This window comes from Mucor velutinosus (genome assembly GCF_035048745.1).
Source record: "Mucor velutinosus strain NIH1002 chromosome Unknown tig00001542, whole genome shotgun sequence".
NCBI classification, from domain to species: Eukaryota; Fungi; Mucoromycota; class Mucoromycetes; order Mucorales; family Mucoraceae; genus Mucor; species Mucor velutinosus.
In genome coordinates this window covers 1,578,027-1,591,637 of record NW_027041924.1, presented here as the reverse complement: position 1 = coordinate 1,591,637, position 13,611 = coordinate 1,578,027, and the positions used below count along the sequence as shown (strand labels likewise).

At 38.6% G+C, this 13,611-nt stretch overlaps 4 protein-coding genes across 4 annotated transcripts; 2 read left to right on the top strand and 2 right to left on the bottom strand.

Annotated features, from left to right (window-relative positions):
* Positions 1–1,835: 1,835 nt before the first annotated feature.
* Positions 1,836–2,283, top strand: SER1 (Phosphoserine transaminase; the record flags this gene model as incomplete). Its single annotated transcript, XM_064824497.1, has 2 exons — positions 1,836–1,864; positions 1,920–2,283. The coding sequence occupies 2 exons, from the start codon at positions 1,836–1,838 to the stop codon at positions 2,281–2,283; spliced, it is 393 nt and encodes a 130-aa protein (XP_064677433.1).
* Positions 2,284–6,670: 4,387 nt separating this feature from the next.
* FUN31_2 (serine/threonine protein kinase) lies at positions 6,671–8,724 on the top strand (the record flags this gene model as incomplete). Its single annotated transcript, XM_064824496.1, has 3 exons — positions 6,671–7,356; positions 7,424–7,543; positions 7,599–8,724. The coding sequence occupies 3 exons, from the start codon at positions 6,671–6,673 to the stop codon at positions 8,722–8,724; spliced, it is 1,932 nt and encodes a 643-aa protein (XP_064677432.1).
* A 285-nt stretch (positions 8,725–9,009) lies between these two features.
* ATC70_005198 (uncharacterized protein) lies at positions 9,010–9,655 on the bottom strand (the record flags this gene model as incomplete). Its single annotated transcript, XM_064824495.1, has 3 exons — positions 9,010–9,343; positions 9,400–9,599; positions 9,650–9,655. 3 exons carry the CDS (start codon positions 9,653–9,655, stop codon positions 9,010–9,012), a joined length of 540 nt encoding a protein of 179 aa, XP_064677431.1.
* A 689-nt stretch (positions 9,656–10,344) lies between these two features.
* SEC23 (GTPase-activating protein S23) lies at positions 10,345–13,129 on the bottom strand (the record flags this gene model as incomplete). Its single annotated transcript, XM_064824494.1, has 7 exons — positions 10,345–11,154; positions 11,208–11,265; positions 11,319–12,586; positions 12,646–12,702; positions 12,756–12,871; positions 12,933–13,042; positions 13,107–13,129. The coding sequence occupies 7 exons, from the start codon at positions 13,127–13,129 to the stop codon at positions 10,345–10,347; spliced, it is 2,442 nt and encodes an 813-aa protein (XP_064677430.1).
* Positions 13,130–13,611: the final 482 nt, after the last annotated feature.

Below are 13,611 nucleotides of genomic sequence, written 5' to 3'. Positions count from 1 at the left end.
ATCAAACTGACAGGTGTAAAGTAAACTGAAGTCTCTCTACTGGCCAGGTAGATGATCCTTCTTATATACTATAACAATGGATAAAAGTTCTATTAATTAGATTGACAAATAAGTCAACTCAGATCAACTAATGTCTAATCATGCTAAAAGACAACTCCAGCAAGCTAATCATGATTTAGCTCTGTCTGGATGAATAATTAGACTCTCATCCGAAGTACCCTGATCTATCCTTTCCATAAGGATAATTAATATCGATCTAGTAGCATGTATCCGATAGGTACAGTCTTCTTAGTCTATATTAATAGTACATATCTGAGTGTATATCGCTAAGCATACATCTTTAGCATGTATCTGGATATATGGCATGTCTATAGCATATCGTATGCATGTCTATAGCATGTCTCATATATAGTACAAGTCTGTAGTACATAAAGTATCTGTAGCTAGTATCACGGATATAAGCATGTGTCTTATAGCGTGGATCATGAAGTGCACATCTGAAGCAACAAGCTCATATTGCATTAATCTTGGTGCCTATCCAGATATGGTAAACATCCGTAGTCAATGTCGGAATACAAGTATAAGTCTATAGTGCCATCCATGTCCGTGGTGCCATCTATAGCCTATATCTTATATAGTATGAATCTTATAGTACTAGCGTATCTGAAGTCCATATCTTCTCATGATCATAGTATAAATCGATATCGTACATCTAATCCAGTGTACATACAGTTTATATCTAAATCTGGTAACTGGATGAACTGTCGGAATGCAGATCATAGTGGATGTATTCCACACAACTGATGTTCTCATGAGAACATAGATGTGCTCATATGAGAATCTATTTGATGTTCTCAAATGAGCACATCGATGTTCCCGAAAGGTGAAAAATGCTCTCATATGGGAACATCGGCGTTCCTAAAGATCTATTATAAGTCGGCCGATGTTCTTATGAGAACATCCGAAATGTTCCCATGTGAGCACATCCATATTCTTATATGAGCACATCGGTTTTCAGAAATTTGAGAAAAAGAATGCTCCTACCGGGGTCGAACCCAAATCTTATCGGTTGTGGATCTTGCAGTAAAAAGGGGGTTAAAAAAGCAGGTAGAATACTGTTAAAATCCTTCTTTATTCGAAATTAGTATAATGTGCAATAAAATGTATATTCTACGTCTCTATTTATATTATTTGGTTTATATCTCTTATCTGGCAGCAGTTTAGTAGTTGCCAGTGATTCCATTACTTTATATATTTTTTGTTGGGTCATTTAGTTGTTGATCTGATGGATCAAGAACGGTATTTCAATATATGGTTTTTGAATCACGCGTAAAGAATAGCTCTTTATTGTTGAGCCTGTATCCTTTTTAGGTATATTTATGTTACAATACATTACAATACCCTTGACATTTACTTTAGTATCTGTCATCTCTTATTTTAGAGCATTTAGCCCTTGCTATCATCATGCTAATACTATTACTATGCATGCTTATCTGCTGATGGTAGCAAGGTTTGATTGAGATGACATTTATTTTGGGTTTTGTTTATGATGGGAATCTAGTCTAGTTCACTTCAGATCTGACGTTCTTCCCACTAAGCTACTCGAATATCTTATTGAAATATATTCTTTTACTCTAATAAATAATTATTCGGTAATTTTATATTGCCATTTTCTCGTGCAATTTATAATACGTTTAGTAATTTTATGAATCTTACAGATAATAAAAGTCTCTCTGTTGCCTACAATATTATAGTTTAGCTATTAAAACCATTTTATTCATGTGGAAAACTACACCTTCTCAAATGAGAACATCAATGTGCTCATGAGAACATCGATGTTCCCAAAAGAGCACATCCATGTTCTGTGAGAACATCAGTTGTTGGGACGTAGTGCAAGCACAACAACTATTCTAACAAAGATTGGAGAACATTGAACAGGAGTTGTCCAATCTTAGCAAACAGGTCAAGGAATGTGATGACAACCAGATCGAAGTAAAAGCTATGCTGCAGCACATTGTTCAACAATCTACCTCTTCGAGCATGGCCAATGTTGCGAGACTAGATGGAGTGATATGCCGTCCAAGCAAAGCAGACAACAAACATCTGGAGGAGCTTTCTGTTGAGCTATGCATCAACGTCCTTGAGGAGCATCGATTAGGTGGAAAGAACCTTGATGGCAAGAAGGTCTGGGAGCTTGTCAAAGATGCAGCATACAACCAGGCAAAGAAAGCTGACAGACAGTTCCCGAATATCACTTTCAGCAAGCTGGACGGCAGGTTTTAAGCCTTGTTGGTCAAGACCGTCATTAACGATGTAGCCAAATGGGGCGTTGACATCTCTGGGTTCTTCAAAGATTGGTTGCCGCAGTTTGCTGTCTCCAAATCATTGTCTGGCATAATCGATTACAAATACAATGCCAGTCCAAGCAATGACACCGCAATTCACGAAACCCAACTCGATGATGATCTGGTATTTTTTGAGGGATCCCAGGTTCAATCCGAAGAAGATTCTGTCGACGATGACGAAAATTCGATTGTAGACAAGATCAATTTTCATGTTTCTCGAAATACTGGATCACAAAAATAAATGCTGCCTAGAGAAAAGTGCTCTTTGATACTAATCGTAATATTATAGAAGAATCAGCACGCAACATATGCCTCTAGTAGAACAAATAATTAAGTTTTCATAGATATAGCGCAGTAACTCACATTTCTTTTCCATTTTATAATATGCACTATCACTACAGCCAATGCAGCCATCTCCAGTATCAAAAAATGTATCTGCATCAAATAAATCAAAGGCAAAGGAATATGAAAAGCACAGGTCTTCATCACCAGAAAGGCAAGTGTGGAATACATCCACTATGATCTGCATTCCGACAGTTCATCCAGTTACTAGATTTAGATATAAACTGTATGTACACTGGATTAGATGTACGATATCGATTTATACTATAAGAAGATATGGACTTCAGATACGCTAGTACTATAAGATTCATACTATATAAGATATAGGCTATAGATGGCACCACGGACATGGATGGCACTATAGACTTATACTTGTATTCCGACATTGACTACGGATGTTTACCATATCTGGATAGGCACCAAGATTAATGCAATATGAGCTTGTTGCTTCAGATGTGCACTTCATGATCCACGCTATAAGACACATGCTTATATCCGTGATACTAGCTACAGATACTTTATGTACTACAGACTTGTACTATATATGAGACATGCTATAGACATGCATACGATATGCTATAGACATGCCATATATCCAGATACATACTAAAGACGTATGCTTAGCGATATACACTCAGATATGTACTATTAATATAGACTAAGTAGACTGTACCTATCGGATATATGCTACTAGATCGATATTAATTATCCTTATAGAAAGGATAGATCAGGGTACTTCGGATGAGAGTCTAATTATTCATCCAGACAGAGCTAAATCATGATTAGCTTGCTGGAGTTGTCTTTTAGCATGATTAGACATTAGTTGATCTGAGTTGACTTATTTGTCAATCTAATTAATAGAACTTTTATCCATTGTTATAGTATATAAGAAGGATCATCTACCTGGCCAGTAGAGAGACTTCAGTTTACTTTACACCTGTCAGTTTGATAACAAAACATACCTTTATCAAGTTGACTTTACTGTTTTTTTTATTCTTTTTTTTCCGTGAATTTTAGTCTATCAAGCCTCAAATTCCACACCCCAGCCCTCAGGGAGAAATCATAGCTTTTGACGTTTTACAAGATACAGAAGCAGCAAAACATCCAACAAATTATACCATTCAATATCGTACATTAAAGGGCTACAATATTCATGTAGTGGTCTGATATGATTTACTTGCTAGCTATTTCAATAATAAGGACAAAGTAAATTTCTGGAGTCTCAGAATGTCATTCTGGAGTTCTCTCCCAGACTCATTTAATTGTCCGACTAAATGGGGTCTAGCTGGGTCCTCTTACTTTTGATGTTTGATTTCTCCATATCCTTGTTAATAAGGTGTGTGCGAAGAGATATTCTGAATCTGAGGCATTAAAAGGCATCTTTTATTTTATATTTTTTTTTTAGAAAAGAGCCATTTCTGAGCAAGATATGCCAGCCTTTACTAAATTACGGTTTCTGAAAAATTCCCGGTTTCGTTGGACGTTTTACTAACGACACAAGCAGTAGATTATCCGACAAAGTATACCATCCTGTTTGTCTAATTGAGGGCTACAATACTTATTCAATGAACTAGTATAGCTTACCTGCTAGAAGATCTAGAGATAATGAGGAAAAAGGTGAATTTTACGAGCTTTAAAATGCCATTTCACGCTCAAGCTTGGACACTGGTTTGATAACCGGCTGAAAGGTGTATGACAGGGTAGCCTCACCTTCCATGCTTGTTTCCTTGATATTTTGATTTGTAGAATATTAAATAAGAAATTTGTTTCAATTGAGACACTAAGAGGTATCTTTCTGTTATTTTTGAGTTTTGTAAAAGGGTTCATTTTCATAGAGATACCCCAATTCTCTTTTTACCTCCGTCTTTTGATTGCCTTAACCTTTGTTAAGAATATAGATCTCATATCTGAGAGACAAATACATTATACAATGTTTAGTACATGAGAAGGGTTGAGCAGGAGCAGAGATGGGTGGTATATTGAGATCTCTTTATTATTTAGGCAATGTAAAGAAACATGAATGGTACCTGCTGTAAAAAGGGATTGAAAAAGCAGATAGAATACTGTTAAAATCCTTCTTTATTCGAAATTACGATAATGTTCAATAAAATGTATATTCCACGTCTTTATTTATATCATTTGATTTATAATATCTCTTATCTGACAGCAATTTAGTAGCTGCCAATGATTCCATTATTTTTTATATAACTGTTGGGTTATTTAGTTGTTGATCTGATGGAGAAGAACGGTATTTCAATAGATGGTTTGTGAATCATTTGTAAAGAATAGCTCTTCATTGTTGAGCATGTATCTTTTTTAGGCTTATTATTTATGTTAATTACAACACATTACAATACCCTTGATCTTTACTTTAGTATCTGTCACCTCTTATTTTTAGAGTATTTTAATCTTGCTATCATTATGCTAATGCTATTATTATGTATGCTCATCTGTTGATGGTTGCATGGCTTGATTGAGATGACATTTATTGTCGAGACTTTTTTATGATGGGAGCAATATAGTCTAGTTCACTTCAGTACCATCAAATGGTTAATCTATATCCTGGTTCCTGAAGTATGGTAGCCTATGACCTTTCGTTTATGAAAACGGGATTCAATTCTAACACACGTTCTTTTGTCAAATCTATTATGAAGAGCATTCTATCTTGGATCCTCATTGTTTGTTCCTGAGTGGTGATACATGAGCTTCACGCAGCACATCTCCGTTAAATGGTTGAAGGCTTATACAACTATCCCCTATTGAAGATCATGGCCCTATTGCTGTGGCACTGTCAAATAACTATTAATACATTCGAAATTTACACTAGCTTTAATTCTCATTCAATCTTGGAATAGCATAATTCAATTCTGATCGTCTAATTTCGTTATTCTAAACAATCGTGAGGAGAATTTTCTCGTTTTGGTATTTTTCTGAAGATAGAAGCAATAAGCCATCCAAAAGTTTTATCAGTGGATGCGTCCAGTTGCTAGCTGCAATCATCATATAAATGATTGGAATGTTTACATATATTTCTAGAGATAATGAGGCAGAAGTAGACATTCTGGGGCTTATAAAAATGTTTTATTTTAAGCTTAAGTCCAAAGGGTACTTAATGTCTGATTAAAAAGGGCCTAGTAAGGTGTTTTTAATTGCGAAACTAGGATTTTTTTCTCGCTTTCTATAAGCAGAAAATATGTTAAATTGAGACATTCAAGGACACTTTCTGATGTATAAAGTTGGTCAAAAAAAAATTGCGCTTTTCATCTCTCACTAACCGGAAACTGGATCGCAAGTTCGCCTACTATAGTTGCCTGTGTTGATTTGTTAGTAAATTCTTTATGACCATAGACTGATATGTAGCGCCAACACATAATAGAAAAATGCTCATGCTAGTTCAATACGAATAAGAGCTCAAGTATGATAGCCAATCTTTGAAATGCGTTGGTTTTTCATTTGTGAATAGATTTGATAGCAAAGCTCTTACAAAGATATATTCATGCACAGAATAGTGTACTTTAGAAACTTAATCTATATACATAAAATGTTTTATGAAAGTGTTTACACATTCATCACACAATGGTAGTCATTACTGAGGAAGTAAAAAGCGTATCCTCTTTCCTCAATCATCGCCTTGTTGAAAAGTCTCATCAGCAATTGCCATGCGCAAGAGGTCAAAGTTCAATATGGGTGCCTAATGCATTTATTCGAGAACAAAGTAATGGGAGCTTCCACTACCTACTTACTAAGCAGCTTTTTCGCCTATTTTGGACTATGAGCTGCCATTAATACATCAAAGAAATGTAATAGAGATTGATCTTTTCAGATGGTCCATCATATCGATTGCCGCTGGCTTCATAAACCAATAGATTTGACATATTTCATCGGACGTCACAATTGTGTTGAGATTTCACAAAAAGAGCTATTTTTTCAGAAAATCGTTTTCGACTTGCAGTAGTCTACAACTCAATGTGGTATTTGTTATAATGGATGCATCAGTCGAGATAAAAACACCACCCTCTAGACACTACTTTTATAGAAAGGCGACTCAACCTGAACAAAAAACATCACCTACAAATTTCAATAGCAGTAATGTCTTTTTAAACGGCCAAGACAGCACAAACGCATTCGAAGATAGAATAAACGATTTTATAAAAAGAAGCACCATAAAATCCTGCCTAGAAAAGATCAGAAGCGATGCTGCAGCTGGGCTTGCAAGGCGAAAAGCAGACAGAAAAGCTAGAAAAGAAAAGGAGGAGCGAATGAATGGCAGTAATTCACATACTTCCTCAGGAGCCACCGCGACTTCGTCAGTGGCCACTATGGCTCCAGCATCAACACCTACAGCAGGAACTGATTCAACGAGCACCTTACCTAGTACAGAATGCGAGAAACCACTTTTTGAAAAGCTGAGCACCCTTTCGGTTACAGAGCAAAACTTTTGGTTGGCCAATATCCATGACGATGCCATGCTAATGAACCCTCACCAATGGCTCAAGTTGGCAAGTTTATTTAACGCCAATGCAAGAGCAGCAAGGCAGCAATCTCTTGTAAATTTTGATGCCTTGGACGCAGTTCTCAAAGACAGGTCTATTAGCAAAAGTGAAGGAGGGCCGCTTGAGAACTATTTGGAATTACGTGATATACAAAACAGAAATTATGCCAGAGATGCGTAAGTTGACAAGAACGTTATCTTCAATAGGAACTTTTCTAACTTGACATGAAACGTTTTCTCAAAGCGTTGCTGAAGGTGTTAAACTGATCAAGCAGAACAGAGTCAAGGAAGCAATGGAGTTTTACAAACGTGCTTTGGATATGGACCCCAAATATGCAGATGGGTGGTTTCATGTAGCAGAAGGGTAATGGTAATCAAGCGTAATCAATACTCTCTATCTACTCACACAACCTATCTAGGCTTGTTCAGCAAAGAAAACTCCCAGAGGCAGCAGATCATTTAGAGCGTGTACTAAAGCTAGATCCTACACACGAAGGCGCAAAAGCTTTGTTAGCTAGTATCAATCGCACGACGAAACCAAAGAAAGCAGAAAAAGGAGACGAGTGGGACATAGTTGATGAACATGGCGAGTCGATAAATAAGAAGATCACAGAGAGCAAACTCGATACAAAAGACGACTCGGATGATTCACAGCGCAAAAGAAAGAAGAAGAGATCCTCCCACCGATCGCGCTCTCGAGATGATGACAGACGACATGGAGACGACAAAGTCTCAGATCGAGGTAGAGACAGAACAAGAGATCGAGGCCGGGACAAGGCCAGAGACAGGGAGAAGAGCAGAGACAGACGTAGAGATAGGGGCAGAGACAGAGACAGGGGTCGGGACAGAGATCGAGACAGAGAGGACAGAAGACGACATCGTTCAAGAGATAGATCAAGCACAAGAAAAGATAGACACAGATCTGCAAGTCTTTCGAAAAGTAAGAGAGGGGATGATGATAGACCAAGTCGACATCGATCCAGAAGTCCAACAACCGACAAACGTAGAAGAGATGACTCTCATGATAGTTATGACAGGAGTAGAAAAGATACTGCCCGTGATGAGAAAGGGGAAACAAAAGATGATAGACGCCGTCGCTATCACAGCCAAGACACAGCTCGTGATCACAGACATCGCAGTGATAGAAAAGAACAAGACAAACAACAAATGGACCCTGCTCATGTTGGCCAAGAAGGCGACAAAGATTCGAGAGTGAAGGAACGAAAGGACAATGGCTCAAGATCTCCCTCCAGACGTAGTCGTAGAAGACGATCACCATCTCCCGCAAGATCAAGCCGCAAAAGACGTTCTATATCACCAAGAAGAAGAGCAGAGAAGAGAAGACGCTCCAATTCACCAAAGAAGGGAGATGCGAAAACTCAAAGATTGGATTCCCCTTCCCGTGATCCTACCACTGACAAAGCACAAGCCTCGCATTCGCCAAAACCTGTTTCTTCTACGAAAAGAAAGCAATCTTCATCACCAAAAGACGTTGCAGTAAAAAACCCCTCCAATGCATTTGCGAATAATAAGGATACCAATTGATGATGTTTAAGTCAAAGAGAGAGAGAAAAAAAAACAACAAACTAACTGAAAGTGCATGGGTTTGACAAATGAATAAATGTTTATTGTTTGAATGTCAATGTGTATGAAGAAATGGATTATGTTTATGTTATGGTTTAAGATATGAAAAATATGAAAGATGAAAGATGAAATATATGAAAGATATGAGAGATATGAGAGATATGAGAAATGTGATGAAATGATGAAATGATGAAATGATAAAGTGAGAAATGGTCATGTTGAAAGACATTTTGCTTTCATGCGAATCTAACAAGTGCCAGCAGCACGCTTGTGATGACGATTTCTCATTCTCTTGGGGCCACGAGATGGCTTATGGACTTGACGGCCGTTTTTCATTGAAGGTCTTCTGTGTCTGTTGTTGTTATTGCTAGTGGTGGGATATCTTGGAGAAGAGGTGGTGGGGGCGCCAGATGCAATTTCGAAAATGAAGCTTCTGCTGACATCGTCATCGTCATCATCATCGGCAAAGATCTCAACGAAGTAGCGACCACTGCGCAAGTTACGGTCAACATACCAAGTGAAAGCAAATTCATCATCATCAACATTATCGCTATTCCAGCTACGAATGGTCTTGACGAAGCTATTGCATATGAAGTCAGTGCTATGGTTCCAATCATGATTAGTGCCCGAGCTCACCTTCCGTTCTCTCTGTACAAGTTGGCATAGACTCTTTCATCATCATCACCATCGGGCATCTCATCAACTACAAATTGGATGGAAGTACCAGTGCGAAAGACAGCATTAGGGGCAGGCCAGTCAAAGTAATCAACATCAGCGACAACCTTGGAGGCAAAGAAGAGAGCGGCACCGACGACAGTAGAGGCAAATGTAGAGAACTAATCAATGTTAATACCAGTAATTGAAAATGGTGCAAATGAATGATTACCTTCATGATTGTAATAGAGATGATTGAACTTGAGATGATAATAATTTTTCAACTTGGATGGACAAAATGAAGCCGTTTTTATATATATATTTTTTTTACACGTCTAAATTGTTAACACTGTCAAAAACAAAGCACTTGTCCTGAGAGAATAACGCATTCAGGGGACTCAAATATGAACATGGCATACAGTGATTTTCGCATCGAACAACTCCTGGCATTTTCCCCTCATGTCAACAGGGCAAGCCTGGATTGATGTACATTATTGTTGCATGTACGGGATTTGCGTTGCAGATCCCTTCATTTCGAACATTTTGTCTTGGGGTCGAGCATTTTTAGGCCATACTTGGTATTGCTAGTAGCTTGGCATGCAAAAGATGAACTGTTTGAGCGCAAGTATCATTCGGCGGTACGCCATTCCAGCTGCCCTAGCCAATAGGGCCATACTATGAAATACAAGCATCTAGATATGCCAAGATGCATTATAGCAATTCTATCTATTATGGCAATACTTTCAATTAAACCAGACGTTTGTATAACGAACAATGGGCAAGGGGCCCAACGTTTAAAAGGGGAGGCAAGAACTAGAAAATGAGCATTTATGAAGCTGATGCATTATTAGGTGCTAGATACATGCTTATATGTTTATTTGTAAATTAAAATGATATGTAAAAGGGTAAAAAAAGTAAAGATTATGTTTAAACAAAGCCTCTGTAGGTTCCAACAATCGATTCACGCGTATTGAGGTTAGTTCCAAGCTGTTTCTTGTCTTGTTGATGATTTGACAGCACAGAAGATGACGAGTACGTTGAATCAGTTTTTGTTAGTGATGCGTCTTGATAATGCTGCCCTGTTTGATTTTGATAGGGGACTACTGGTTTACTAGAGACAAACTGAGAGAAGCGGTTCATTAGCGAGCTGCTTCTTGTAGTTGATGCAGTATTGATGGACGACGCATTGGATGATAGGGAGTTGTGTCTGTGAATGGTATTTTCTGATGCGTTTAATTGATTAGCCAGCAACCAATCTCGTTGAATTTGATCTTCTATAGTTTGTTGTTGTGGTGGTAAATAGGCTGTGTTCGCAGATCGCACTGAGGATGTGCGCTTGACTTTGGATGCTAAATTGTTGGCAAAAGCAAACTTTTGAGAGAGGCTACGGGTCACGTCACCCGTGGATGCTCTTTTCCGATCTATTTCTTCACTTGCGCCTCTTGTGATGGATAGTCCACGCTTGAATAAATCATCTAATGACTCTTTGGACCCTCTTCGCAGAGAGTCTAAACTTGCACGAGCCATATCAGTTGTGTCTCTCAATTTTTTGAACCGACTGCCAGAGCCATTGGACGAGATAGAGGAGGCATCACTGAAATCACCGTTGAATAATCCACTACTACGCCTGTCATTCACACCAGGTATAATTCTACCTGTAGCGATCGCTTGAAGCCTTGTTTCACGTATCGAGTAGGCTGAATTGAGCACAATTTGCATGTCATCAATAGGGTAGTTCTACATACATCAATTTAGCTACTTTATCCCTTCTTTTTCATATAAATTCTTACTTGCAAAATGCGCATATTATCAGCAAAGTCGCCCTTGATAAGTTCTTGACGTATACATCTGTTTCAAAGGCATCAGTTGTTTGACTCAAGCCCCCCCTTAAACAAACTTACATAAGCATTGCGACAGTAAAATCCAACAAAAATTCAAAGCGCCCCTCTTCCATCCCTTCTTGCATTCCTCGATCCGCTAAAATAGAGTCCCATAAACGGATGACATCCGGTAGATCCCATTCTTGAGAGCATAAAACAGTGATCCAACGGAATGCATAGTATTGTTCCTTGATATCCTTCTTGCTCAATTCTCGAAATAAGGGCCTATCAAACCATGCCAGACGTTGGCTCATACGCCACATGGTAGCGTTGATTCCAGTGCTTGCATCTTGATCCAACGAACGGACAAAATGGTCTCTGATATCTGCCATTAGTGTTGTGAATACAAAAAACGAGTCTGCTTCGGCGTACGCTTGGGCTTCTGGATCCTCTTCTGACGTTTTCGCTGTAAAGACATAATAAATAGGTGCTAGTATTTCGTTCATGCCCTGAACATAGCCGACGCCAGGATTCAATTTGGCGTAGATGAATAAAATACGCTCAATTGCTTCCCAGTGATAGTCCATCACATAGGCATCAGCCTCCAGGGCCATTTGACCCACACTGTGTTCTATTCCATTGTTCTGATGTTCTCTGTTGCCAATATCTTCATTTAAATGAGAGATGCGTCGAAACAATGACCTTCGAGATGGGATATAGGGACATAGCGGTTCTAGCTGATCTACAAGGGGCTTTTTCAATCCAATTCGAGGTACAAGGTTTGAGTGCGTGATGCTATTTTTTGATGTAAATGCTGTTGATAATTTTCGCACAATGCTTCGAGGCGTTGATATAATATCTGAACTTGTGTCCAAAATGCCGGATGAAAATGATCTGACAGAGCTTCGAGAATTCGAACGAGCTCTCGTATCGCTGTTGGCAGATGTAGAGTTTACATGTGGTGGATTCAGCTGTGGGCTTGATATATTGGAGGATAAGTTATTTACAGTTTTGAGCGATTTTTTCGATGCTGACGATGAGGATCTGGGTCTACCCATGAGACCGAAAGAAAATCGTCTGGCCATGGATTCCTTCTCATTGGGCATTTCTTCAGCAATGAGTGCCGACAAAGGGTCTGCTTCATGGATTGGGTTGTTGTGTGTTGTCGGTAGTTCTTCAGGAGCGTCGTTTAGAGGTGGAGAGAGAGGGTTTAATGGATTCATAGCTACATGTTGCTGAAAGAATGCAAAGTCTGGCAGTGTACGTCGAACATCTTTGTCAATCTGCTCTAGGATTGAGTTATCTTGAAAGTATGTAGCCCATTTCGATCCTGGTTCAGCGTTTAAAGGCTAAGACAAAGTGGGATTAATGTGGAATTCGGGGGTTTCAGTCATTTTTTTCTCTTTACATGATCACTTGATGGCGGCTCCTCACCAGGCTCTTCCAAGAGATCTTTCACCCAGTTCTGGAGAGGGAATAGTGAGTGAATGAATAATGACATAGCGGGCATCTCCTTACATAATAAGCTAATCTCTGGCTCTTCAAAGTTGAGCTCCACATTCTTTTGTCTGGTGGCAAATACCCAAGAAGAACTTTCCAAGCGGTTGAACGAAGGCCCGGCTCATCAGGTATGCCTAAAAAGATGAATTGTTCAGCTGAATGGAATATCAATAGGAATACAATGAAAGGAGTTACCATGGAAACAAGCATCCCGAAAAGATTTCATATCAATGACAGGCGTCCACTTGTCCTCGATATCTTCACTATCATCCTCAACACTCAATACCAAACGAAAATACTTTAACCTTTTTTTAAAATGAAAAACTGTAAATAAAAGACGAATGCTGTGATATGTGATATAGCACAAACCTTTCTTTGTAAGCAGATTCCATTTTCATACACAAGTTAATATTGATCTCTTCGTTTCGGTTTGAGATATGTTGAGATGGAGAAATGTCGCTTTGATATTTAGGACAAAGGAGAGAGGAAAAAAGGGAAAACTATATTGCAAAACTTGAGCTCAACACTGGAAATGCAAAATATGCCCAAGGCTGGCTTTCAACATCATCAAACGACGACAACAAGCACCACGAATGTCTACAACATCACAATGTTGTTTCACCGTTAAACTCCATTGTAGCATGATGATTCCTCATGCTATCAATAAGCTAGGAGCCACTTGCAATGTGCTCCAAATGTGCTAACTTTTATTGATTTCATCTCAAATAGCCTTTTTGCGACATGTATGACAAATCTAATCGAACAGAAAAAAAAAAGCTAAAATCTGTTCGTAAAGAGGAGCATTCTCAAGCTCTATTTAGTAGAGAAAGTGCAAGTGATTATGGCTCTATACGAATACAAATTAACATAAGTT